The 22,940-nt window shown below is 41.2% G+C and overlaps 1 protein-coding gene across 1 annotated transcript in view; it reads right to left on the reverse strand.

Moving 5' to 3' along the window:
- The window catches only part of LOC121281447, a 52,278-nt gene extending 42,195 nt beyond the window's left edge, over nucleotides 1-10,083 (reverse strand). Inside the window, exons 1-5 of the mRNA XM_041194393.1 lie at nucleotides 9,943-10,083; nucleotides 3,423-4,435; nucleotides 2,786-2,847; nucleotides 2,262-2,300; nucleotides 560-633 (exon numbers count right to left, since the gene is read on the reverse strand). Coding sequence (XP_041050327.1) covers nucleotides 560-633; nucleotides 2,262-2,300; nucleotides 2,786-2,847; nucleotides 3,423-4,310 — 1,063 coding nt within the window. The 5' untranslated portion in view covers nucleotides 4,311-4,435; nucleotides 9,943-10,083. The remainder of the gene's footprint in view (nucleotides 1-559; nucleotides 634-2,261; nucleotides 2,301-2,785; nucleotides 2,848-3,422; nucleotides 4,436-9,942) is intronic.
- Nucleotides 10,084-22,940: the final 12,857 nt, after the last annotated feature.

Consider the following 22,940-nt stretch of genomic DNA (forward strand, 5'->3'; position numbering starts at 1 on the left):
TGACAGAATTTATCTGACCAAAATGGCAGCAACATGGTGTGAATTTCCTGAAGCATAAAGGTCCCTGGGTGATATTTTCCCCCTCCTGGAATGATTGCAGTTCCAGTATTTTCCTCTGTGGAGGGTGAACTAAAGAAGAACATTTTGACACGTTCACTAACTGAATTTGTAATTATTTTTTCAATATGATAGTCTCTCCCATGAATGGAATGGTAGAATTTGGACTTATGGTTGAAATCCTCACTGAGGGGGAAAGGGAGAAAAATCACCCACAAGCTGAGGAGCGAGCAGAGAGCAAAATTTCACTGAACTGTCAGAGGCAGAAGAAGAAAAGATTACCGCTGAAGTTAGAAAATACGAGAGAAAAGCAAAAGAAAATATTGAACTGGGGGAGTTAAGATGAAGGACAAATCACTGCTGAACTGGATGGGGGGATGGCGGTGGGGGGGTAACATTCAATTAATAAGGTGATTGTATTAAGGGGTAAACTAAATGACTAACACAATTAAAAATGAAACAAAACAATATCATTAGTGGTGTTAAGTGACTTTATTTTTACCTGGACTTCTTTTGATCTTCACCTTTTTTTTGAGTACAACAACTGGAGCTTTGGGCTTCTCGACCGGATTTTTCCTGCATGCAACCAAAAAATAGCTGCAATACACTTTAATAAGCGAGTAGCAGAGCTTTCAATTAGGAAGGAAGTTGCAACCATCATAATTAAAATAAAATGAAGACTAAAGTCAATAATTTGCATAAATCCAGAAATAATTAAATATTATCTAAACCTCCTACCAAATTGGCTATCTACCACAGGCTTTTCTGGTTACTACATATATTTTCAACAAATTGGGTGATTGCACAATGTACATCAAATATAATTAGTTTTGTAAATTTTACAAGTGATGCTTTTCATAATCCTGGCAAGATATTAACAAAGGAAGAAACCCCTACATATTTAAGCTGAACTTTTTGGAAGACAAAACACTGAAGGTGTTGGAAATTTAAAATCCAAACTGGAGAAATTGGAAATACTCAGGTCAGGCAGCACCTTTGGAGAGAAAAGTAAAGTTAACATTCCTGATCTGTAACCTTCCGTCAAAACTGGAAAACATTGGCCATTAATCAGATTTTAAGCAAGTACAGACAGGGAAGGACATTGGGGGAGGCAAGAACAAAACAGACCTTCCGCTCACTGGTTTCTCAACACCTGTACCTGCTTAAAGCCTATCAACATTTGTCATAGCTTCCAGTTCTAATGAAAGGTCACACACTTAAAATTGTATTTGTTTTTTTCTCTGCACAGATTGCCTGGCCTGAGCATTTCCAGCATATTTGGTTTATTTCTCAGGAGGCAGCCTGTCAAATGGAGATTCTGAGTGCTTTATTTAGCCTTTAGTTTGCAATAACTAATTCTCACTGCACAGTCGGTCCTGACGAAGGATTAGAAGGTTCAAGAACTTGGTTTCTTTTTGCCCACTATGGGTTTACAAACTGAACTGATGTCTCCTGTGCTTAGTTCTTATGCATGTTCCTGAGTTTGAAGGAACGCTGGCTCACATGCCTATTTGACCATTTTAACTCCAGCAGAAAAATCCCAATAGTCCTTTCATAGTCTTTGACCCCAACATCAATGTCAAAGTTAATGTACCTTGATGGGAAATGCAAACACTTTGTTAAATTCTGTCCTTGCTCAATGTTGCTGAACATTTTGCTAGTCAGTGACAGCAAGCATCTTATCAAGCAAAGGATTCAGCCATCAAATAAAAAACAGTAAAACCAGGATTTGAGAGTGCATGTCAACCAAGGACCAATTGAAATTAGAGCACACAAGCCTGAAATGAAAATCAAAAAATTCAGCCCATTAAGCTAACTCCTTTCACTGATCATGAAAATACATAAGAACCTAAGAAATAGGAAGAATAGGCCATTTCGTTTCTTGAGCTGGCTCCACTATTCAGTACAATCATGGCTGAACTTCTAATTCAGTTACTCCTTCCCACACTATCCCCACATCCCTTACTATCCAAAAATTTGTCAATCTCAGACATGAATTGACTCAACGACTGACCATGATTGTTCGCTGCAGTAGAGAATTCCAAGGGTTCACAATTGTGAGTGAAGAATACATCCAATCATGGACACCACTCACCCAATAGTTTAACAGTTCAGTAGTATACCTACCATATCGTTTTAATACCTATGAACTATTGTGGACTAGCTATATCCTCACCAGTCTTTCTGAATGTAGTTTCACTTACTTTGCAACAGGCAGTTCTCCGGGGTTCCAATCAGGGTAGCTACAAATTAACATGGAAAATGTTAACTTGATTAACAATTGAATGGACACTATAATGAAGCACTCTTAAATAAATAATCACATGACAAGAAGGGGAGAAAAATATTCGCTCCATAGCCATTAATTGTCTACAGAAATAATACGAACAGCTGTTAAAGCTTTCCATGAATCAGAGAATTTTTTTTTAAAAACTTGTCCTTTCTTAATAGTCAATGTATCTCTTCAGCCTGTCAAACTGAATAACCAGCTTACAATAATATGTTAGTCAACATGTTGATCACAAAAACAATCCAGTTTGTATTGTATAATTCGCCACTGCAAAGTGTTAAATATCAATAATGCTGTTAGTACAATTTCAGAAATTAATGTCACAGGGTCATACCCGTGTATCTTATTTAAACATCCTGCTATCTCCTACACCCACCCATAAAAAAACACCGAAGAAAACACAGAAGTCAGAGATCAATTCCTAATATTAATACATACACTCTCTGAAGTAGCAGGCAACGTAGCTTGTGTAATGGATCATTCATATGGTCATTCCAATCCTGTATGAAATGAAAAAGGTTAAATTGCTTCGATAACAAGAGGTGGTACAATTATAAACAGCTTATATTTTTAGCCTCAAAAGAAATCAAAATTATACATAACAAAGAATCTACGAAGTAGAATTAGTTTTATTCACATACAGCAAATTGAACATGAGCGTATATGCATTGTACAGAAAATTGAGGATAGCCAGTTGACTAAAATGTGGGGGTCCCTAGCCAGTCATCAGAATGTTATTTAAAAATCAAACCAATTTTACAAGATACCTGATCATCTGAACTTCCTGTTGATTATAACATTGGATCTTATGGTTATTTATTTATTGTTCTGTATTCCGTTGGACAAATCTGGATATGCAATGTCTGAGCTCGGATATCTAATTCAATCAAACCAGATGCTTGCAAAGTTAAATGTAATAAATTTATCAGTGCCATTTTAAATGCAATTATTTTGGTTTGTTCACTAGTACAATGAAGAATGCAGTAATAAACTGATAACTATGAGCTGCAATGTTAGAATCTAATGAAGGAGAACAGGTGATGTCAGAAATTATTGATATTATCAAGTGACTCACCTGCAGAGTATCAATTATTTTGTCACACAAAGAGCAACAGTGTGGAAGCACTACAGGCAAGTAACCAAGAAAATCCTTTATATTTTGTAGAATAGGAGTTTTCCTTTTGGTCTCAAGGAGGGATTCTTCTTCACACGGAAAGGGAAGTTCAACTACTTCGTAATCTGATTCAGTTTCGGAATCAGAATCAAATTTACTTCGATAATTTGGTGACTCAGTGAAATGCCTCTCTTTTTTACGGAAACTATCACCACTTTTTCCTTCTTGTTCAGATCCAGGACTGGACTCTCCAGAGGAAGGATCATAGCCATAGTTGACTAAAGGTTTGAGCACAGTGCCTTGATTTTGAGAACTCCTTTTTTTCATTGGTTTTTCTTCAATCCCATCATCACGAGAACTCCTGGTGGATTGGTTTTGCTGTGGAGAACTGTCACCTTTGTTGTGTTTCAAAGGTGCTCTTTTCTTTTTAATCTGCTTAAGAATCTTTGGCAAGGAGTCAAGTGTAAGTTTGTCTTTAGGATAGCTTTTTACTTCATCCAGGTCCTTAGATGAAAGGCCAAATGCAGCCAAAATGTTGGTTTTCTGTGAACTAACTGGTTTCTTAACACGTGACAACAGTTGGTTTTGCCGTAGAGGCCCAAAGAAAGGCAAATTGCTTTTAGCAGTGTTAATTTTGTGAGAAGATGCATCACCTGAAGTTTGACATCGAGATTCCGCGTCTCGCTCAGTTTTCTGATCTCTTCCTAAATGTATTGTACCATATGGAATGTGGCTCAGTCTCTCAAATTCTAATTGAATTGGAGAGTGGTCAGATGCAGAAGAGTCAGCATTTGCATCTTGAAAATGAACCTTTTTAGAACCACCAATTATGTTCTCGCCCTTTGACATTTTGATAGTGTGGCTACATCAAGTCTGTTAAAAGAAGGCTGGACCTTCAGTAGCAACAGAAAATTGTAGATAAGTTGTCCAAGCTTGAGAAAATATGACTAAATAATTTTGTCAACGTTGCCAAGCTGAAAGTCAAAGAAAAAAAAAGTCAAGAACAAAGCTTTCAAATCATATGCTAGTTCAAAATTCTTAATAGGTAACTGCAACATTTACAGTGGTTTGAACAGTATTTAGAAAAAAACTATAAAAATTCAAAATGTTTGATTTACAGCAATTTCAATGTATACAGACAGATATCCATAAATTGAGACTCCAAAAGGTAATAGAAAGTATGGATGAAAGTAGTGCAGTCAATATAAAAATGGAAAATGCTGTATCCACAATATTTTGCTTATGTAGTCATACAGTTGATGCTGCGTATATGAACATGGATAAAGTACTACAAAGAACACTTTTCAGCAAAATTGAAGCCCAAGGGATAAAAGAAGCCGTGGCAACATAGATACAAAATCGGCTAAAGGATGGAAAAAGGAGTTATGATGAATATGTTTTTTTGTCTCCAGACTGGATGGATGTATATATATATGACATACCCCGAGGCTCAGAACTACTGCTGTTTTAATAACTTGGATATGGGAACAGAGGGCACAATTTCAAAATGTGCAAATGACACAAAATTTGCAAGTGTATTAAACTGTGAGCAAAATAGTGTAACTGACAACAAGAGGGCATAAACAGTTTGGTGGAATGGGTAGATAATATGACTGATTAAATTCAACGCAGAAAAGTCTAAGGTGGTGTCAGAGAAGAAATGGTACAATTTTAAAGGGAGCACGAGAACAGAAATATTGGGGGTGTTTGAACACAAACCTCTGAAGGTGACAGGGCAGGTTACTGAAGTCATTGATGAAGTTTAGGGAATAATGGGCTTTATAAATTTGGGCATTGAGTTCAAATGCCAGAAAATTATGCTGAACCAAAGTAAAATACTAATTCGGCCCCAGCTAGGGTAGCGTGTCCAATTCTGGGCACTACACTTTAGGAAAGCTTTGGAGAGGATAAAGAGAAAATTTACTAGAATGGTTCCTGGGATGATGGGTTATAGTTATGTTGGTGGACTGGAGAAGATAAGAGTTGTTATCCTTAGAGCAGAGAAGCCCAGAGGAGATTTGATAGGTGGTTAAAATCAGGGTTTGGACAGAATAAAGGAGAAACTGTTTCCAGTGGCTGATGGGCAACAACAAGAATTGATTTAAGGTGATTGACAAAAGATCCGGAGACAACATGAGCAAAAACTTTATAAAACAAGTGGAGATTTAAAATGTCCCCCCTCATAGGTAGATCAATAGTCATCTTCAACAGGAAATTGGATAGATAATTAGATACTTAAAGACAACAAAAATTCAGGGATGTGGGGCTAACTGGATTGTTCTTGAAAGCTGATACAGGCTCAAGGGCTGAATATCCTTCTGTCCTGCACTATTTTATAATACAGGTAATTAGAAATGAGAGCCAGAATGATCAGTCCATTAACATTACTTTTGTCTTGGTGTCTTCATGCAACATGAGATGCTAAAAATGCAGATATCACAAACTACATCACAGATTTCTGCATTTTTCCAATAATGTAACACAACACCAACAATAGGGAACTTTCAATATACTGTACCAATAGTGTTTGTGAGGTCTCGAAGTAATATTAACCAGGTTAAACAAATATACATTGCTATTTAATGTAACTATTGAACAATGTCATAACTTAATTGTACCACTCTTGTGGTTCATTTTATATACAATACTCAACATCGCTCATACGCAAATCTTATATGTCAGACTTCTCAACAGTATCAATGTCCTAGTAAAAATTTCAGTTTATTCTCTATGAGGTAAATATGAGCTAAATATGAACTAAAACTATAAACCATGGAGTGTACCTCCTAACAGATATTTTTCTTATTATTTACAGGCCCAGTCTCCTTCACCCTTGATCAGTCCTGCACTTGATTCCTTTGTGCAATCCTGGGCATGCATTAGTAAAGACCACTGGGAAGCAGGAATAACAGTCTTCTTGTTTTACCACAATGCTGGGGCTTATGAGTTGGGGACAGTTTTTTTTTACAGCACAATTGTGCTGTATTGTGTTACAGCACAATTACCAGGTGCTTATTTTCTTACCTCAGAGAAATTGGCTGGCTCCAAAAAGTGAGACACACAAAGGGAAAATCAGTGATGCTGTGGGAACAGCAGAAGCAGTGAGGCTGAGGACATTATTATCAGAGATCCTTTTCCGCTTACACTGAAAATTCATGATAAGTAACAGAAAGGTTGACTTAATCAATGCAAGAACTGAAGAATTTCATTACTCAAGCATTCCTTTCCCACAAAAAAGGCAAAGAAAAAGTTAAAATGGAAAACCAAACTTCTTGGGTAATTCAACCTGCTGCAAATGTTCTCCCAAGACTGAGGAAAACCTCCAGGAATGAAGTCAGATACATGAGAAATGTTTGTGACTGGATGCACATGTTTGCAATGTGCATAGTCGTTTCCATAGCAACTCTGTCTGGATGTGCAATTTGATTGAATTCAAAGAAAAAGTACCACTGATTTTTCTTACCAAACAGAGGGACAACGAATATCAGAGACATGTAAACACACAAGAGAAAATTGAAAGAACAAATTCAGAAAAACAAGGAGACCAAAGAACAAGGTAAACAAGTACAGAAAGTGCAGGGCAAAGAATTCAAAAGTGGGAAACAAGCCAAGACACAGTTCTGGAAAGTGACACCAAACTTTGTACTTTCATTTGTATGTGGTAGTTTAGGATTACAGATAAATTAGGACTTCAAAACAATTCTGCAGCATTGTTTTTAGACTAATTGCGCACACACTTGAGACAATTCAACATAAAATGTTTCACATAAATATGATTACAACAAAACTAACATGAAATGCAAGGTCTATTAAAAAAACCTAAACTGTGTTAAGGTGAATAATGCATATAGTACACCAAAGGCCAACCAGGAGTCAGATGGCACTCAACTACACCTGTTTAAAGTTAATATTGTCACCATAAAAGTGAGGTAATTTAAAACAAGTACAGCAAACGTGAGTTAGCATTCTGAACACAGGGAGCAGGAATTGTCTTTCAGTAATTTCTACCAAGCGCTTTTTCCCACACGCCCTATATTTCTGTTCTACACCAACAGCAATCCCACAGCCCACAAAAGCACTGCTGTCACTCCCCAGCACAGTGAAGGCATTGCATTCATTCCCACCCTCAGTAGAGTATTACCATCCTGTACCTACCTCCCAGCGGGGTATCTGCCTTTCCAGTGAAAGTACTCCTTCCCCCCCCCCCCAACCCCAGGGGTAGTAATGCTCACCTCTATCAGGGTACTGTTGTCCCTTGCCCCCAGTGGGGGCTATTACCATCCCTGTCCTACCCCTCGGCAGGGGGCATTATTGTGCCCCACCCCCCCAACCACCACAGTGAGGGTATTGTCTCCCCCACTGGGCACACCAGCGCCCCACAGAGTGGGGGTGTTCCCACACCACCCAGTGGGGGTACTACCACCCCACCCAGTAAGCAGCAAACAATAGACAGAGCTTAGGGATCCCACAACCACCGGATCAGATCCAAGCTCTGCAGCCATGCTACATCCGGTCATGAATGGTGGTGGACAATTAAACAATTCACTGGGCTTCTCCAACCTCAATCTTGGAGCAGTCCAACACATTGGTGCAAAAGATAAGGCTAAATTATTCGCAACAATCTTCAGCCAGAACTGCCGAGTGGATGATCTATTTTGGCCTCATCTGGAGGTCCCCAGATCACAGATGCCAATCTTCAGCCAATTTGATTCACTCCACGTGATGTCAAGAAACGGCTGAAGGCACTGGATACTGCAAAGGCTATGGAGCCTGACAATATTCCTGCAATAGTACTGAAGACCTGTGCTCCAGAACTTGCCACACCCCTAGCCAAGCTGTTCCAGTACAACTACAACGCTGGCATCTACCCGGCTGTGTGAAAAACTGCCCAGTTATGCCCTGTACACAAAAAGCAGGACAAATACAACCTGGCCAATTAGTGCCCCGTCAGTCTACTCTCGATCATCAGTACAGTAATGGAAGGGGTCATCAATCATGCTATCAAGCAGCGCTTGCTTAGCAATATCCTGTTCACTGACGCTCAGTTTGGGTTCCACCAGGGCCACTCAGCTCCTGACCTCATTACAGCCCTGATTCAAACATGGACAAAAGAACTGAACTCCAGAGGTGAGAGTGACTGCCCTTGACATCAGCAGCATTTGACCAAGTGTGGCATCAAGGAGCCCTAGCAAAACTGGAGTCAATGGGAATCAGGGTGCACAATGTTCAGCACCATTTGTGACTCCTCAGTCACTGCAACAGTTCATATCCAAATGCACCAAGACATGGACAATAACCAGGCTTGGGCTGGCATGTGGCTATTACAGTATTATAGTCCTGCCCAGCCAGTGGGGGGTGGGGCAGTTTACAGTTCTGCCCAGCAAGGGGATTACAGCCCCAACCCGCAGGGGTATTACTATCCCGATCAGAGGGGGTATTACTTCCCTACTCAGTGGGGGTATTACTGCTCCAGTCAGTAGAGCATCATTGAACATCAGTGGGGGTATTATTGCCCCTTCAGTGGAGGTATCACTCGTTCCCTCACTGAAAGCATTACTATCCATGTGGGATATTACTCCTTCCATCAGTGGAAGTATTACTATCCCGCTGTTGGGTATTACTCCCCTTAGTGGATGTATTATTGTCCTTCTGTTTGGTAATACTCCTTCCCTCAGTGGAGGTATTACTGTCCCTGTGTGGGGTATTATTTCCTTCCCTCAGTGGAGGTATTACTGTCCCTGTATGGGGTATTACTCCTTCCCCCAGAGGAGGTATTTCTGCCTGTGCGGGATATTATTCCTTCCCTCAGTGGAGGTATTACTGTCCCTGTGTGGGGTATTACTCCTTCCCTCAGTGGAGGTATTACTATCCCTCTGTTGGGTATTACTCCCCTCAGTGGAGGTATATTGTCCCTCTGTTTGGTAATACTCCTTCCCTCAATAGAGGTATTACTGTCCCTCTGTGGGGTATTACTCCTTCCCTTAGTGGAGGTACTTCTGTCCCTATGTGGGTATTACTCCTTCCCTCAGTGGAGGCATTACGTCCCTGTGTGGCATATTACTCCTTCCTTCAGTGGAGGTATTACTGTCACTGTGTGGGGTATTACTCCTCTCAGTGGAGGTATTACTGTCCCTGTATGGGGTATTATTCCTTCCCTCAGTGGAGGTATTACTGTCCCTGTGTGGGGTATTACTCCTCTCAGTGAAGGTATTACTGTCCCTGTGTGGGGTATTACTCCTTCTCTCAGTGGAGGTATTACTGTCCCTGTGTGGGGTATTACTCCTTCTCTCAGTGGAGGTATTACTGTCCCTGTGTGGGGTATTACTCCTTCCCTCAGTGGGCTTTATTGTCCCTCCCCCAGCTTCCTTCATTTTCCCTGCGCCTCTTTCCCCCGGATTTGATACAAAATGGTGGCGGCTCTGCCCCGGAGATGACAAACCGCCATTTAACGCCGGTCAGATACCAACACTGACTCACTCACATTATTCCTCCGATGGCACCAACCGTGTCGGTATATTAGCTGCAAGAGTTTAAAACCTCTTACTCCCCCTCCCCCTCTCCGGCTGCTTTCCTACCTTCCGTTCTCCCTCGAGCAGTTACAACCAGGCCTGACAAAGCCCCACACTGCACCGCGCAGCAGGCACCTTGCCAGGACTCCCACACTGCACCGCGCAGCACAATCCTTGCCAGGACTCCCACATTGCGCCGCGAAGCACGCTCCTTGCCAGGACTCCCACACTGCACCGCGAAGCAGGATCCTTGCCAGGAGTCCCACACTGCACTGCGCGTGCTCCTACTTCCAACGTGTCCTACAATGCCTCCTCCTTGTCAGGGCTGTGTAGTCAGGTTGGTGTCTGAGTTCCCTCTGTACGATCCATCTTTCTCCCTCCAGTAAATCTGTGAAAGATAGAAACAGGACAGTCCATGCCACCATTCAGTCGGATAATGGCTGATCAGCAACCTATCTCCACATGCCTGCCTTTGTCCCATATCCCTTAATATTTTTGGTTAACAAAAATCTATTAATCTCAGATATAAAATTAACAATTGATTTAATTGCTGTTTGCAGAAGAGTCTTTCTATGAAAGCAAAGTACTAAAAAATAAAAAATGCTGGAAATTCTAAGCAGGTCACAGCATGTGTTTCAAGATGATAACTTTCATCAGAGAATGGTCATCGACCTGAAGTCTTTCCTCTATTTTTCTCTCTCCACAGGTGCAGTCAGACCTGTTGACTATTTCCAGCATTTTCTGTTTTTATTTTCTAATTTCACTGTTGACAGGTCAGGCTCTCATTTTGAAACTATGCCAATTTGTCTTAGATTACCCAACTGTCAGAAATACTTTCTATCTAGTCCCTATTCCCTTTAACATTTTGAAAACTTAAATCACCCCTTAATTTTTTAAGTTCCAGGAAATACAGTCAAAATTCTCTCCAATTTCTATTTACTCTTTGCAGCCAGTTTGCACCATGCATGGCCCCTTAAAGATTGTTGCACATGCACCCGTCTTAAAGAGAATGTTGTTTGTGTGCAGTCTGTTTTTCCCCTGAGCAGTAAATTCTGGACAGCTGCATGGCCTCAAACCTGTACAGAGAGAATTCGAATACATTCTTTGTTGGAAATCTCTCCTTGTAATTTAACCTTTGGTAATGCTGCACTCCTGCCAAGGCCAATGTATCCTTCCTAAGGTGTGATGCCCAGAATAGCTCACTTTACATGTGAGCTAACTGGAGTTTTTATCCTTGACTTCTCGATATAAAAGTCAGCATTCTATTAGCCTTTTTGATTAGTCTTGGGACATCTTCATGATTTATGTACCTGACCCCCAAGTTTCTTTGGACCTCCAGTGCTAGCTTTTCATCATTTAGAAAGTACTCTATTCTCTCCTTAGATCCAAAGTGGATGACCTCATATTTGCTTACATTGAAATCCATTTGTCCATTCATTTAATCTTTTAATATCTCTTTATCATTATACACTTTCGACTACACTGCTTACAATGCCGCCTATGATTGTGTCAGCGAGAAACTTGGATATGTAACTTTTAATTCCAACACAGGTCCTTGTGAGACACCATTGGTCACATGCTGTCAGTTAGAATGTTAGCTCATTACCCCAATTCGCTGTCTCCTGCCTCTCAGCCAATTTCTGAAACAGATCCAAAAATTCGTCTTCAATTCCACAATCTTCAACTTTAGCTAACAATCTCTTTTGAGGGATTTTATCAAATGCCTTCTGGAAGTTGATATAATTAACATCCATAGACATTCCCCTGTCCACTACTTCAGTCATCTTTCTACAAAATTCAATCAGGTTCATCAGGCCTAACCTTTACCAATCCATGCTGGCACTCTCTGATCAGCTGAAAATTTTCAAAGTGTTCAGTCACTTTGCCCCTATTATGGTCTCTAGTAATTTCCCGGCAACAGATGTTAGGCTAACTGGCCAACAAGCTACTGGATTATCTCACCTTTTCTAAATAATGGAGTGACACACACAATTTTCCTATTTAAAGAAATAGTTTCCAAATCAAAAGAACTTTGGAAGATTATAGTTAGAACATTTGCAATGTCCTTACCAATTCCCTTAAAACCCTGTATGGAAAACAACTGACCCAAAGGATTTGTCACCCTTTAATGCCATAATTTTCTTCATTACTATTATTTTGCTTCCATTAATCACATGTTTAAGATAGTCTGACCAGCTGCATCTGCTGGTTCCCTCCCTCCCACTAGCTAACCAGCCCAAACTTCCTCCAAGGCTCCCCCCTGCCCTAACCAGAACCTGCATCTTTCTCTACCTTCTCATATGTTCTCTCATGCTCTCTCTAAGCTAATTTTGTCCATGAGACCCAACCTGTTCCCTCAATCCTATTCCTAATGAACTGCTGACCACCCAACTTCCCTTCCTGGTCACCATGTTAGCTGATATACCTCATTCTCTTCAGGTCTTCCTCTGCTTTAAATCTGCCACTACTCTCCTTTCCTCATAAAACTAAGCCTTGCAAACTACCGCCGCATCTCCAATCTCCCTTTCTTCTCCAGAGTCCTTTAATGTGTTGTCACCTTGCAAATTTGTTCCCACTTTTTCCAGAATTCCCATGCTTGAATCTCTGCAATCAGGTTTCCACCCCTGCCGAAAATGGACTTATCAAAGTCACAAAATGACATCCTATATGACTTTGACAAAAGTAAATGTTTCCTTCTCATCTTTCTCAACCTGTCTGCAGCCTTTGACATGTCGGCCTCTCCATGGTTGTTCAGCTGGGTGGGACTGCAATTGTCCGGCTCCATCCTTATTTATCTAACTGTAAACAGATAATCACTTGCAGCGGCTTTTCTTCCTTCTTCCACTCCATTAACTCTGATGCCCCCTAAGGATCCATCCTAGCCCCTTCTTTTTTCTGATCTGCATGCTGCCCTGAGTAACATCATCTGAAAGCATAGCATTAGTTTTCCCAGGAATGCTGATGTCGCCCAACTCTACCTCACTACCACCTCTCTCAATCCCTCTACTCTTATTAAATTATCAGAGTGCTTGCCCAACATCCACTACTAGGTGTGAAGTTTCCTCTATTAAACACTGAGAAAACTGAAGCCATTGTCTTCAGTCGATGCCAAACTTTGTTCCCTAGCTGCTGATTCCATCGACCTTGCTGGCCACTGTCTGAAGTTGAACCAGACTGTTCTCAACCTTGGTGTCACATTTGACCCTGAGATGAGCTTCTGACCACATATCCATGTCATAACTAAGACTGCTTATTTCTAACTCCGTCTCTTCCTCTACTCATCTACTGCTCAAACTTTCATCCGTGCTTTTGTTAACTCTAGATCTGTCTATTCCAATGCATTCCTTTCTGATCTGCCTCATTCTAACCTCCATAAACTCAAGCTCATCAAAAATTCTGCTGCCCAGGTCTTTACTTATTCCAAGTCCTGTCCACCTATCACCTCTGTGCTCACTGACCTAAATTGGCTCTTGGTCTGGGAATGCTTCAATTTTAAAATTTTCATCCTGTTTTCAAGTCCCTCCCATGGCCTTGCCTCTCCCCTCTACCACCCCACCCCCACATCTCTGTAATCTCTTCCAGCCTTCGAGATATCTGCCTCTTGAGGATGTGATTTTAATCGATCCATGACTGGGGGCTGTGCCTTCAATTATCTAAGCCATAAGCTATGGAATTTGCTCCCTCCACCTCTCTTTCTTTAAGATGCTTCTTAAAACCTGTCTCTTTGATCAAACTTTTGACCACCTGCCCTAATATTTCCTTATATGGTTTGGTGTCAAATTTTGTTTTATAATGTTCCTGTGAAGCACCTTGTGACATTTATTATGTTAAAGGTGTTATATAAACACAGGTTGTTGCTGTTGTTAATTTTGGTGAGTCCCTGTTCTTGATTAAATATTAATTTCCTTTGCATGTCCAGCATACTAACTTTTTTAGCCCACTGTAAATGCTGATGCAAAGTCATTATTCAATAGGTTTGTCATTTCCATATTTTCACTGATAACACCAGTATCAGTTTTCAAGAGGCCCACATTGTCCTGGTCAGCCTTTTCTTCATAATATAATTGTAAAATTGTGTTGATTTTGATATCGTTTGTCAGTTCCTTTTCATACTCCCTTTCTGTAACTCTTATCTGTTTTGTTATCCTTTGCTGTTCTTTGCATCTCTCCCATTTACCAGGATCTGTGCCTTTTAAAAAAATTTTGTATACTGTTTCTCCTTTTCAAGACTTTCATTGAACTCGATCGTTTTACGATTGCTATTTGATTATTTTTCAAAGACTGTCAGGCTAGGAACAAAATCTGGCTCATTACTTACTACTATACTTTATGTGGCATGCCCCTTTGTAGGTTTTAGGACATTTTGTTGCAGAAAACCATCATGAACACAATACTCTGATGTGTTAGAGTGCTCATCCCAATCTGTAGGCAAGTTAAAATCCCCCATTTAAACTCAAGCTTGTTACTACATCTCTGTATTTATGCAATCTATCACTTCATAACTGCTACCAATGGGCCTATCCACAACTCCCATTATACTCTTAAATCCTTTTCTATTTCTAAATTCTACCTATAAAGTGTCCACTTACCTCTCAATATATCCTCTCTTATCTTTGAAGCAATTTCATCCTTTATCACTAAAGCTCTTCCTCCCCCTCTACCAGTTTCCTTGTCTTTCTGGTAGAGCTTACAGCTCACTATATATAGTTCCCAGTCTTCATCATCACGCAGCCATGTCTCAGTAATGGCTGCCATGTCAGATCCTCTTGGTTGAATTTGTACCTGTAATTCATTCATTTTGTTCCTTATGCTCTGTTTGTCTAAAGAATGCTTATCACATCATATACCCTAACATGGGACCCTGCTGTATCTTGAAACTGCATTATAGGTGAGACTACATTATAATGAAGTCCGTCCAAAAGCACCAAGCCAAAGCTAGAATAATGCAGAACATCAGATAAACTGGTTAAAATGGCCTCATAAACAGATAAATCACCTGATTTGTGGTAAACAAACAGACCTCCAGTTACAAAACAAAGGCAATCAATTCAAACAAATACAATTTATTCCTTCTGGTAACAAAAACGTGAATGTACACATACCATCAGAATTGTTCAAATCCACAGATGGTTAGCTCTTAGTCAGACGGATTACACAAAATCATACTCCATTTATTGAACAGATGAATCTATGTTAAAGAAATGAGTTTAGCTGTTTGCATTTACACCTCCTATCTGCCTTTGCTAGATGTGGAATGTTCCAAGGTCCTTCCTCAGAGAATGGGACAATGGAGGCTGGTGAGAGAGAGAGAGAGGGAGAGAGAGAGACAAGAGGAAGGAAAAGAGTGAGGCAGCAGTGCTGGTTTTTGGCGGTCTGCTGTCTCTCTCTTTTCCTTCCTCTTGTGTCCCTCTCTCTCTGCCCTTCTTTGTCCCATTCTATTCGCTGTAGACTTGGTGAGTGGAGGTTTGCGAATCTTATTGGTGGTAATCACACTTGCCGTTCTGTTGGCTTGCCCCTCCTTGGTTTTCGCTGCCTGTGTATAACTGAGACAGTGTTTAGGGCAGGTCTTGTAGAGATGGCCTGTCCCAACACACAGGTTGCAGCACTTAGTCTGCTTGCAGTCCTTTGTCTAATGCCCTTCCTGTTTGCAGTTCTCACAGATGATGGTGTTGCAGTTGGCCACAACATGGCCAGATTTGCTGCAGGAATGACGAACTATGGGCTGCCTGTCATAGACAAGGTAGCCATGGCTTCCCCTTGACAGCAAAGCTGGAGGGTGGAAGGTTGCTCCCTTATCATCCATCTTAAGAGCCACCTTAATCTGCCGTTTAAGGTCCAAATCTCAAAGGTGTCCTTGACCTCGGTGCAGTTGTCGATATATCTGCCAAGGAAGGTGAGCACAGTCACCACACGGTCCCGTTGCAATGGCAGAGTAAACAGTGGCTCCGCTGTGAGGAGTCTCAGCTGTGGCAGATCCCTTTTGTCCTCAGACACCTTCAGGAACTTCATGTCCACAGCAACATTCTTGAAGGTCACGTCAAAATATCCAGTGCTGGGGAAGTCTTGCAGACAATAGATGTCCGCAGCTTCGAATCCACAAATTCCAAAAGGATTCCTTTAATGAAGAAGGCACAATCAATGGGTTCACCTCCTCCCTAACAGTGTTACTTACCCCCTGGTTTGGGGCTTAACTGGTTGCAGTCATCGTCTCTTTAAGTTCCTGATGTTAGATACCGAAGCCCCTTCAAAGTAGAACAGCCAGAGAAGAGCTTCCAACACCAAAGGGCATTCGCTGAAACCCCCCCAGTAAAAGAAATGAAGCCCACAAAAAACACTTCCATATATGTAGGGACAACCATGATCATGGTCTCTCCCCTGCTTGTGGAATGCTTTGCAGTCCCAGACAATCATATCTGCCATAAGTGTCTGCAGCTTGAGCGACTTTGGCTCAGGATTGCTGAGCTGGTGTCGAGCTGCAGACATTCAGGGACAACAGGGAGGGGGACCTGGACACTTTATTTCGGAGGCAAACACACCCCTTAGGTTCAGTAGAATTTTGGAGTTAGTGAATGGTCAGGGACAGAAGGGGGTGACTGGGAGTCAGGCAGGTATGGGGATCCAGCATGTAGTGATGGAAGAGCCTCAGCCCTTACTTTGACCAACAGGTGCGAGGCAATTGCAACCTGTGTGAATGAGAACAAGCACTGGAAAGAGGATGAGAAAACTGACCATGGCACCATGGTACAGGAGGCCATTCATGTGCAGTTAAAAGAAATGTGGTAGTGAAAGGGACAGCATAGTCAGGGTGATAGATACTGTTCTCCGGAACCAACACATGGAGTTTTGAATGTTGTATTGTCTGTCTTGTGCAAGGGTTAGAGATATCACCTCCTGGCTAAAGACAATTTTGGAGTGGGAGGGGGAGGATCCAGTTGTCATGGTCCATTTAGAACTATGAATGATATTCTGCTGGGAGAAATTGAGGAGTTAGGATCCAAATTAAAATGCAGAACCTACAATCTAATTGTGATAAGGCTGGGATCAGTGTTCTGGTGAAACATATAATTGGGGCTGTGGATAGGGGTTCAAACCAACAGGGTTCTTTTATCTGAATGCATAGAGTATTTGCAGTAAGATAGTTGAACTGATGGCACAAATAGAGATAAGTGGTTTAGATTTAATTTTAGAGAGATAGGGTTACAAGGTGACCAAGGTTAGAAAATATTATTCCAGGAAACCACACATTTTGAAAAGAAAGACAGAATAGAAAAGAAGTAGCAGCCGCCGTGGTAGTAAAGGATGAGATAGGGACAGTAGTGAGAAAGGATCTTGGCTCAGAATATTAGGAAGTAGAATTGGTGTGGGTGGAGATTAGGAACGATAAGTGTCAGAAAACCCTTGAGAGCATAGTTTGTAAGCCCCCTCAGTGTGATGGAATACTCCCCACTTGCCTGGATGAGTGCAGCTCCAACAATACTCAAGAAGCTTGATACCATCCAGGACAAAGCTGCCCGCTTGATTGGCACCGCATCCACAAACATTCACTCTCTGACGCACCGTAGCAGCAGTGTGTACCATCTACAAGATGCAAAGCAGGAATTCACCAAGGCTCCTTAGAAAGCACCTTCCAAACCCATGACCTAGAAGGACAAGGGGAGCAGAAAAATGGGAACATCACCACCTAGAAGTTCCCCTCCAAGTCACTCACCACCCTGACTTGGAAATATATCGCCATTCCTTTATTGTCGCTGGTCAAAATCCTGGAACTCCCTCACTGTGGGTATACCTACACCACATGGACTGCAGCAGTTCAAGATGGCAGCTCACCACCACCTTCCCAAGGGCAACTAGGGATGGAGAATAAATGCTGGCTCTGCCAGTGAAGCCCACATCCTGTGAATGAATAAAGAGAAAGTAGTTCTACTGCTGGACAGTGCATTAAGCAAGAAATAATCGGAACTTGTAACAAAGGCAATTAAAAAATTGGGGACTTTAATCTTCATATAAACTCAATCAATCATATTGACAAAGATGGTCTGGAAGTCAAATTTGTAGGATGTTTTCATGAGTTTCCTTGAACTATACATTTTGGAACCAAGGAGGGATAAAGCTATTTAAAGATCTAGTTTTCTGCTATGAAGCAGGATTAATTAGTAATCTCAAAAGGTCTGCTAGGAAATAATGATCATAATAGTTAAATTCCAAATTGAGATTTAAAGCCAGATCCTCCAGTTCCTAACAAGAATCTTAAACAAAGCTATTTACAGAGGTATGAGAAGAGAGTTGACTAAGGTTGTTTAGGCAACCAGACTAAAAGGTATTGTGATAAATAAGCAGTGGAAACATTTAAGGTAGAACACAAAAGGCTCAACAAAAATACATTCCACTTAAAACAAAAACTCAGCAAGAAAGATCCATCCTTGGCTCCATGTTGCTGTCATTGGCTGTTCCTCGATTCCAGGAAGACATCTATTCACTGTCGCGAGTTTCTGCCATGGGTCTTCATCATGTGACTAAATGAGCTGACCCGCAGATCTTTCAGCATATGGGACAGGATGTCCCACAAGGTAGTGGGGTCCTGAGTGCTGGATTTGCTTCCTTTTCTTTCCTTCTGAGTCGCTGCTCTGCCTCATAATTAAGACATTGTAACTCAAAGTATGATGCAGCTTGATGGACAAGTCGCCATTTTGAATGATTGGTAGCAAAATAGTCCTAGAGTGGAAATTTATGGCCTCATCATGGAGGGGGCGGGGCCGTAAAATGCAGCGAGCCATTCAAGAGTCCATTGACTTTGGCAGGACTAGAAAATCCTGGCAGTGGGAGGGGCCGTAAAATTCCACCTCACGTCCTTAATGACAATGTTACTGAGCTTCAGAGTATCTTTGAAGTGTTTTCTTTCTCTTCCCCTGGAATGCTGGCCATTTGATAGTTAAGAAAATAAGACCTGGCAGGGAAACGCTTTTTGGCCATCTGGACACAGTATCCAGTCCATCAAAGTTGATTTTGCAGGAGTTTTGTCTGAATGCTTGTGGAGCTGGCTTCAAGAAGGCCACTAGCATTTGTTTGACGGTCCTCCCATTGAACACAAAGGTTGTGGTGGAGGCTTTGCTGATGACATTTCTTTAGTGCTTTTATGTGTGGCTGATATACAGCCCAGGTCTGACTGTACTACAGGAGTGTGGTAATGACAATTGCTCAGTACACTAGGACTTCTGTTGACCTGCAGAGGTCTTAATTGTAAAACACTCACTGCCATGGTTTGTAGATGGTTGAACTGCTGCAGCCAATCCTGTGTTGGATCTCCTCATCAATGGTGGCCTTTTGAGACAGGAGGCTGCCAAGGTATGGGAAGTTGTCAACATGTTCCAGCGTTTCTCCTTTAACCTATATGGGAGGTGGAATATTTGGCTGACCAAGTTCGGGTCATATAAGGACAGGCTGAGTTTCTTGTATGAAGAATTGAAGAGATCGAGACCATGTCAGAGGTTCCTCTGGAAGGTCCAAAGCCACACTGTGTCATTAAGAGGACTGTCTCAGCCACAGGAAGTTGACGATTCAGGAGAAAGTGTGTCAGGATTTTTCCTGCTGTGAACAAGGGGCTTGAAGTATCCCCCTACTTGAAGATTGACTCATCCCTGAAGTCAGGGGAGTGCTTTTTTCCCCCAAATCCATAGGATGAGTGCATGGAATCTTGATATGAGCAGAAGCCGCCAGGCTTCTATAGCCCAAGGTCTAGCTTTGGAATACCATCAGGCCACAGGCTTTGTTGTCTTGCATTCTTTGATTGCTTGTTGCAGCTCTCCCATCAATGGTGGTTCACAGGGTACTGGCGGATAGTCTGGAGAATATCAGCTGCCACTGGGCATTCTTGGTTGAGGAGGGTGGTTGAGTCAGAAGCTTTCGTAACATTTAAGTATTTAGATCTTCACTTGCATTGCCATAACCTCCAGGGTTATGGGTTAAGCGCTAGAAAATGGGATTAGTGTAATAAGATCTTTGTTGATCAGCACAGACAGGATAGGCCGATTGGCATCTTGTGTTGTAAACGTCTATGAGTTGTTAAAAATGTTTCCAGCATTAATTGATGTCATGTCATCCTTAAGAGATACACTGCCCTGTGAGCGCAGAGGATTTTGTCCATTTGACTGTAGTCTATGGATGGCCCTGATGGCTTCAAAAAAGCTTCACGTCATGATGGCCAGCATATTGTTGGATTTCTTGGTCTTTCTCTTCCCAAATCTCCTTTACCTTCTGGATTTCTTTGGGCATCAGCTTTGAGCTACTGAATTGCTATCTTCTTGACTTGTGACTTTGGGTTGTTCTGCCAGGCAAAATAGGCTGTTCGTTGTTGTTCTGGGAGATCACATATTTCAGCATTGCTAACCAATCAGCACTCTTTTCTCCTGTAGCATAAATTGTGATCATTTGAAATTTGGCATCCTTGCATTCATGCCAATGAGTGCAAGACAAAGTTTGGGCAATATCTCTCTTTTCAGCAATATTCAGAGTAGCTAAACATTAGTTTTGAGTCAGGGGACAAAATAAATTATCATGGGGAATGAGGAAACGGCAGAGATGTTGAACAAATATTTTGTATCTGTCTTCATAGTGGAAGACTCAAGTGCAGCACTTAAGAGTAAAAGAGGCTTATAATGTTGTAAAGAATAAGAGTAAGCCTGAGCGTTAGGAACATTTTAGAAACTGGCAAAGAGCCATCAAAAGCTGAGCAAAAGGAAGGTACAGAATGACAGTAAACTAGCCAGGAATATAAAAATAGATCGTAAGAGCTTTTACGAGAACATAAAAATGAGAGTAACTGAACAGTTGGTTGTTAGTACAGAATTTGAATATTGCTGAAAAGAGAGACATGTTGAAGCTTTTCATCTTGCACTCACCAGGACAAACACAAGAACGCCAAATTTCAAATAGTCACAATTTATACAAGAGAAAAGGGTGTTGATTGGTTGACAAGTTGACTCTTTTATCTTGTAAACAGGGCCCTTACCATTTGCTCACCTTACAAGCTTGACACAGAAATAAAGTGTACCAAAGCTATCCTGCAGACAATAACTATCCTGATAATTGTTCAGTGTATTACGCAAACTCGCAAATGGACCAAAGACTTCTACTTTTGGACCTGAAAAATGTCCGGTCTACCTCAAATTCCCGAGAAATTGTTCAACAGGCTAAGCAAGGTGTTTCATGCTGCCACTACCCAAGTGTTATTTTCCACTAACAGAACATTGCCATCAGTCCAAAAAGATGTTCTGCTTACCACCTAATTGAGCATTGCCATTTATGAATTTCAGTGCCACTGTAATGCCAGGTATGCAGGCCGTATATCCCAGTGATTTGCTGATTGAACAAAACAGCATGTTCCTTTGGAGAGAGACAGAGTTAATGTTTCGGAAGAATTATACGGACTTGAAACATTAACACGGTTTCTCTCTCCGCTGATGCTGCCAGACCTGTTTTTCCAGCATTTCCTGTTATCATTTCAGATTACCAGCATCCACAGTATTTTGCTTTTATCGTAGCACGTTCCTTAGTTTGTACTCAACCAGCCTGCACTTGCAAACACAAAAACCAAATGTCTATTGTTAGATGTGATTCAGACGGTACTGGGGGGGCCGCACTAAGATAAGTGAGGATATTAAGGCATTTAATATCAGAGAAAAAAATACCAGAGAAACTATAGGGACTAAAATCCAACAAATCCCCATGAATTGAAGGTCTGCTTCCCAGGACTCTGAAAGAGATAGCTGCAGAGGGGGGATACACTGGTTATGATTTTCCAAAATTCCCTAGATTTTGGAATGGTTCTAGCAGATTGGAAGTTAACAAATGTGACAACGGTATTCAAGAAAGGAGGGAAGAGAAAATTGAAAACTCAGGTGAGTTACCCTAACATCAATCATGGAGATAACACTGGAATCTATTAAGGGAGTCTTTACAATGCACTTAGAAAATCATACTACTGGCCAGATGAATTGTCTGCTAAGACATAGACCCCAATAATCTTCCTTTCAATTCCTGGTGGCTGAAACATTTAACACCCTTTGAAATCCAGATGATTGGATACACATCCTTTGTCAAAAATGGCAGAGAGATGGGAATCATGTTCCACAAGCCAAAGGCCCATGTCACGAGTAATATTGCCCTGAACTGAAAAGCTCAGCCCGCTGTTTACCATTTAAACAGTCTCACAAAGAGCTCTGCCCATGTGCCCAGGAATATCTGGCCGACATTTATACTGCTTCAGCTGGAAATTCTGTACAATTACCTATAAAAGTGATTCATCTCTGCATGCCTATCTTATGTGAAGTCAACACCACTGGAAAAGTGAATTATCCAGTTTTTTTCAGCCTGCTGATTTCCGTGAATGTATACCTCATTGGACTTTGATTTTGGACTCTTGAACTCATTTGAACAACTATTTATTTTCTCTACGGTTTCTGTACTGTAAAACCTTTTCTCTATCCTCTCTTTACTGTCTTAAGTGTAGAGGTAATGTTGCAACCTTCCTTTCATGTTTGAATATATTCAATGACGTAACCCTTTTTTAGTTCATCCTATCTCAAGTTTGCTGTGGGGTTATTAATAGACAATTGGATCACACAAAAACTGAGGGGTTGGAAAATAGACCACCACTTATAAATAGGAAAACAAATCAAAACATCTGTTTACAAACAGGTAGTGAGAAGAGAAGTTAGTGTTTAAATTAACCCCCGTCTAGACCGTAAATAGGCAAACGACATGTTTGACTTTATTGTGATTGGGATACAATAAGAAAGACTTGCTATGATTATAAATGGCTTTGATGGGAGCACACCTGGAATACAGTTTCCAATTTTGATCTCCATATTTTAAGGAAGGATATACTTACATTGGAGGCAGTAGACTGAAGGTTCCCAAGGTTGGTACCTGGGATGAGGGTTGTCCTACAAGATTCTAAAGGGGCTTGACATGG

Source organism: Carcharodon carcharias, chromosome 8 (assembly GCF_017639515.1).
Source record: "Carcharodon carcharias isolate sCarCar2 chromosome 8, sCarCar2.pri, whole genome shotgun sequence".
NCBI lineage: Eukaryota > Metazoa > Chordata > Chondrichthyes > Lamniformes > Lamnidae > Carcharodon > Carcharodon carcharias.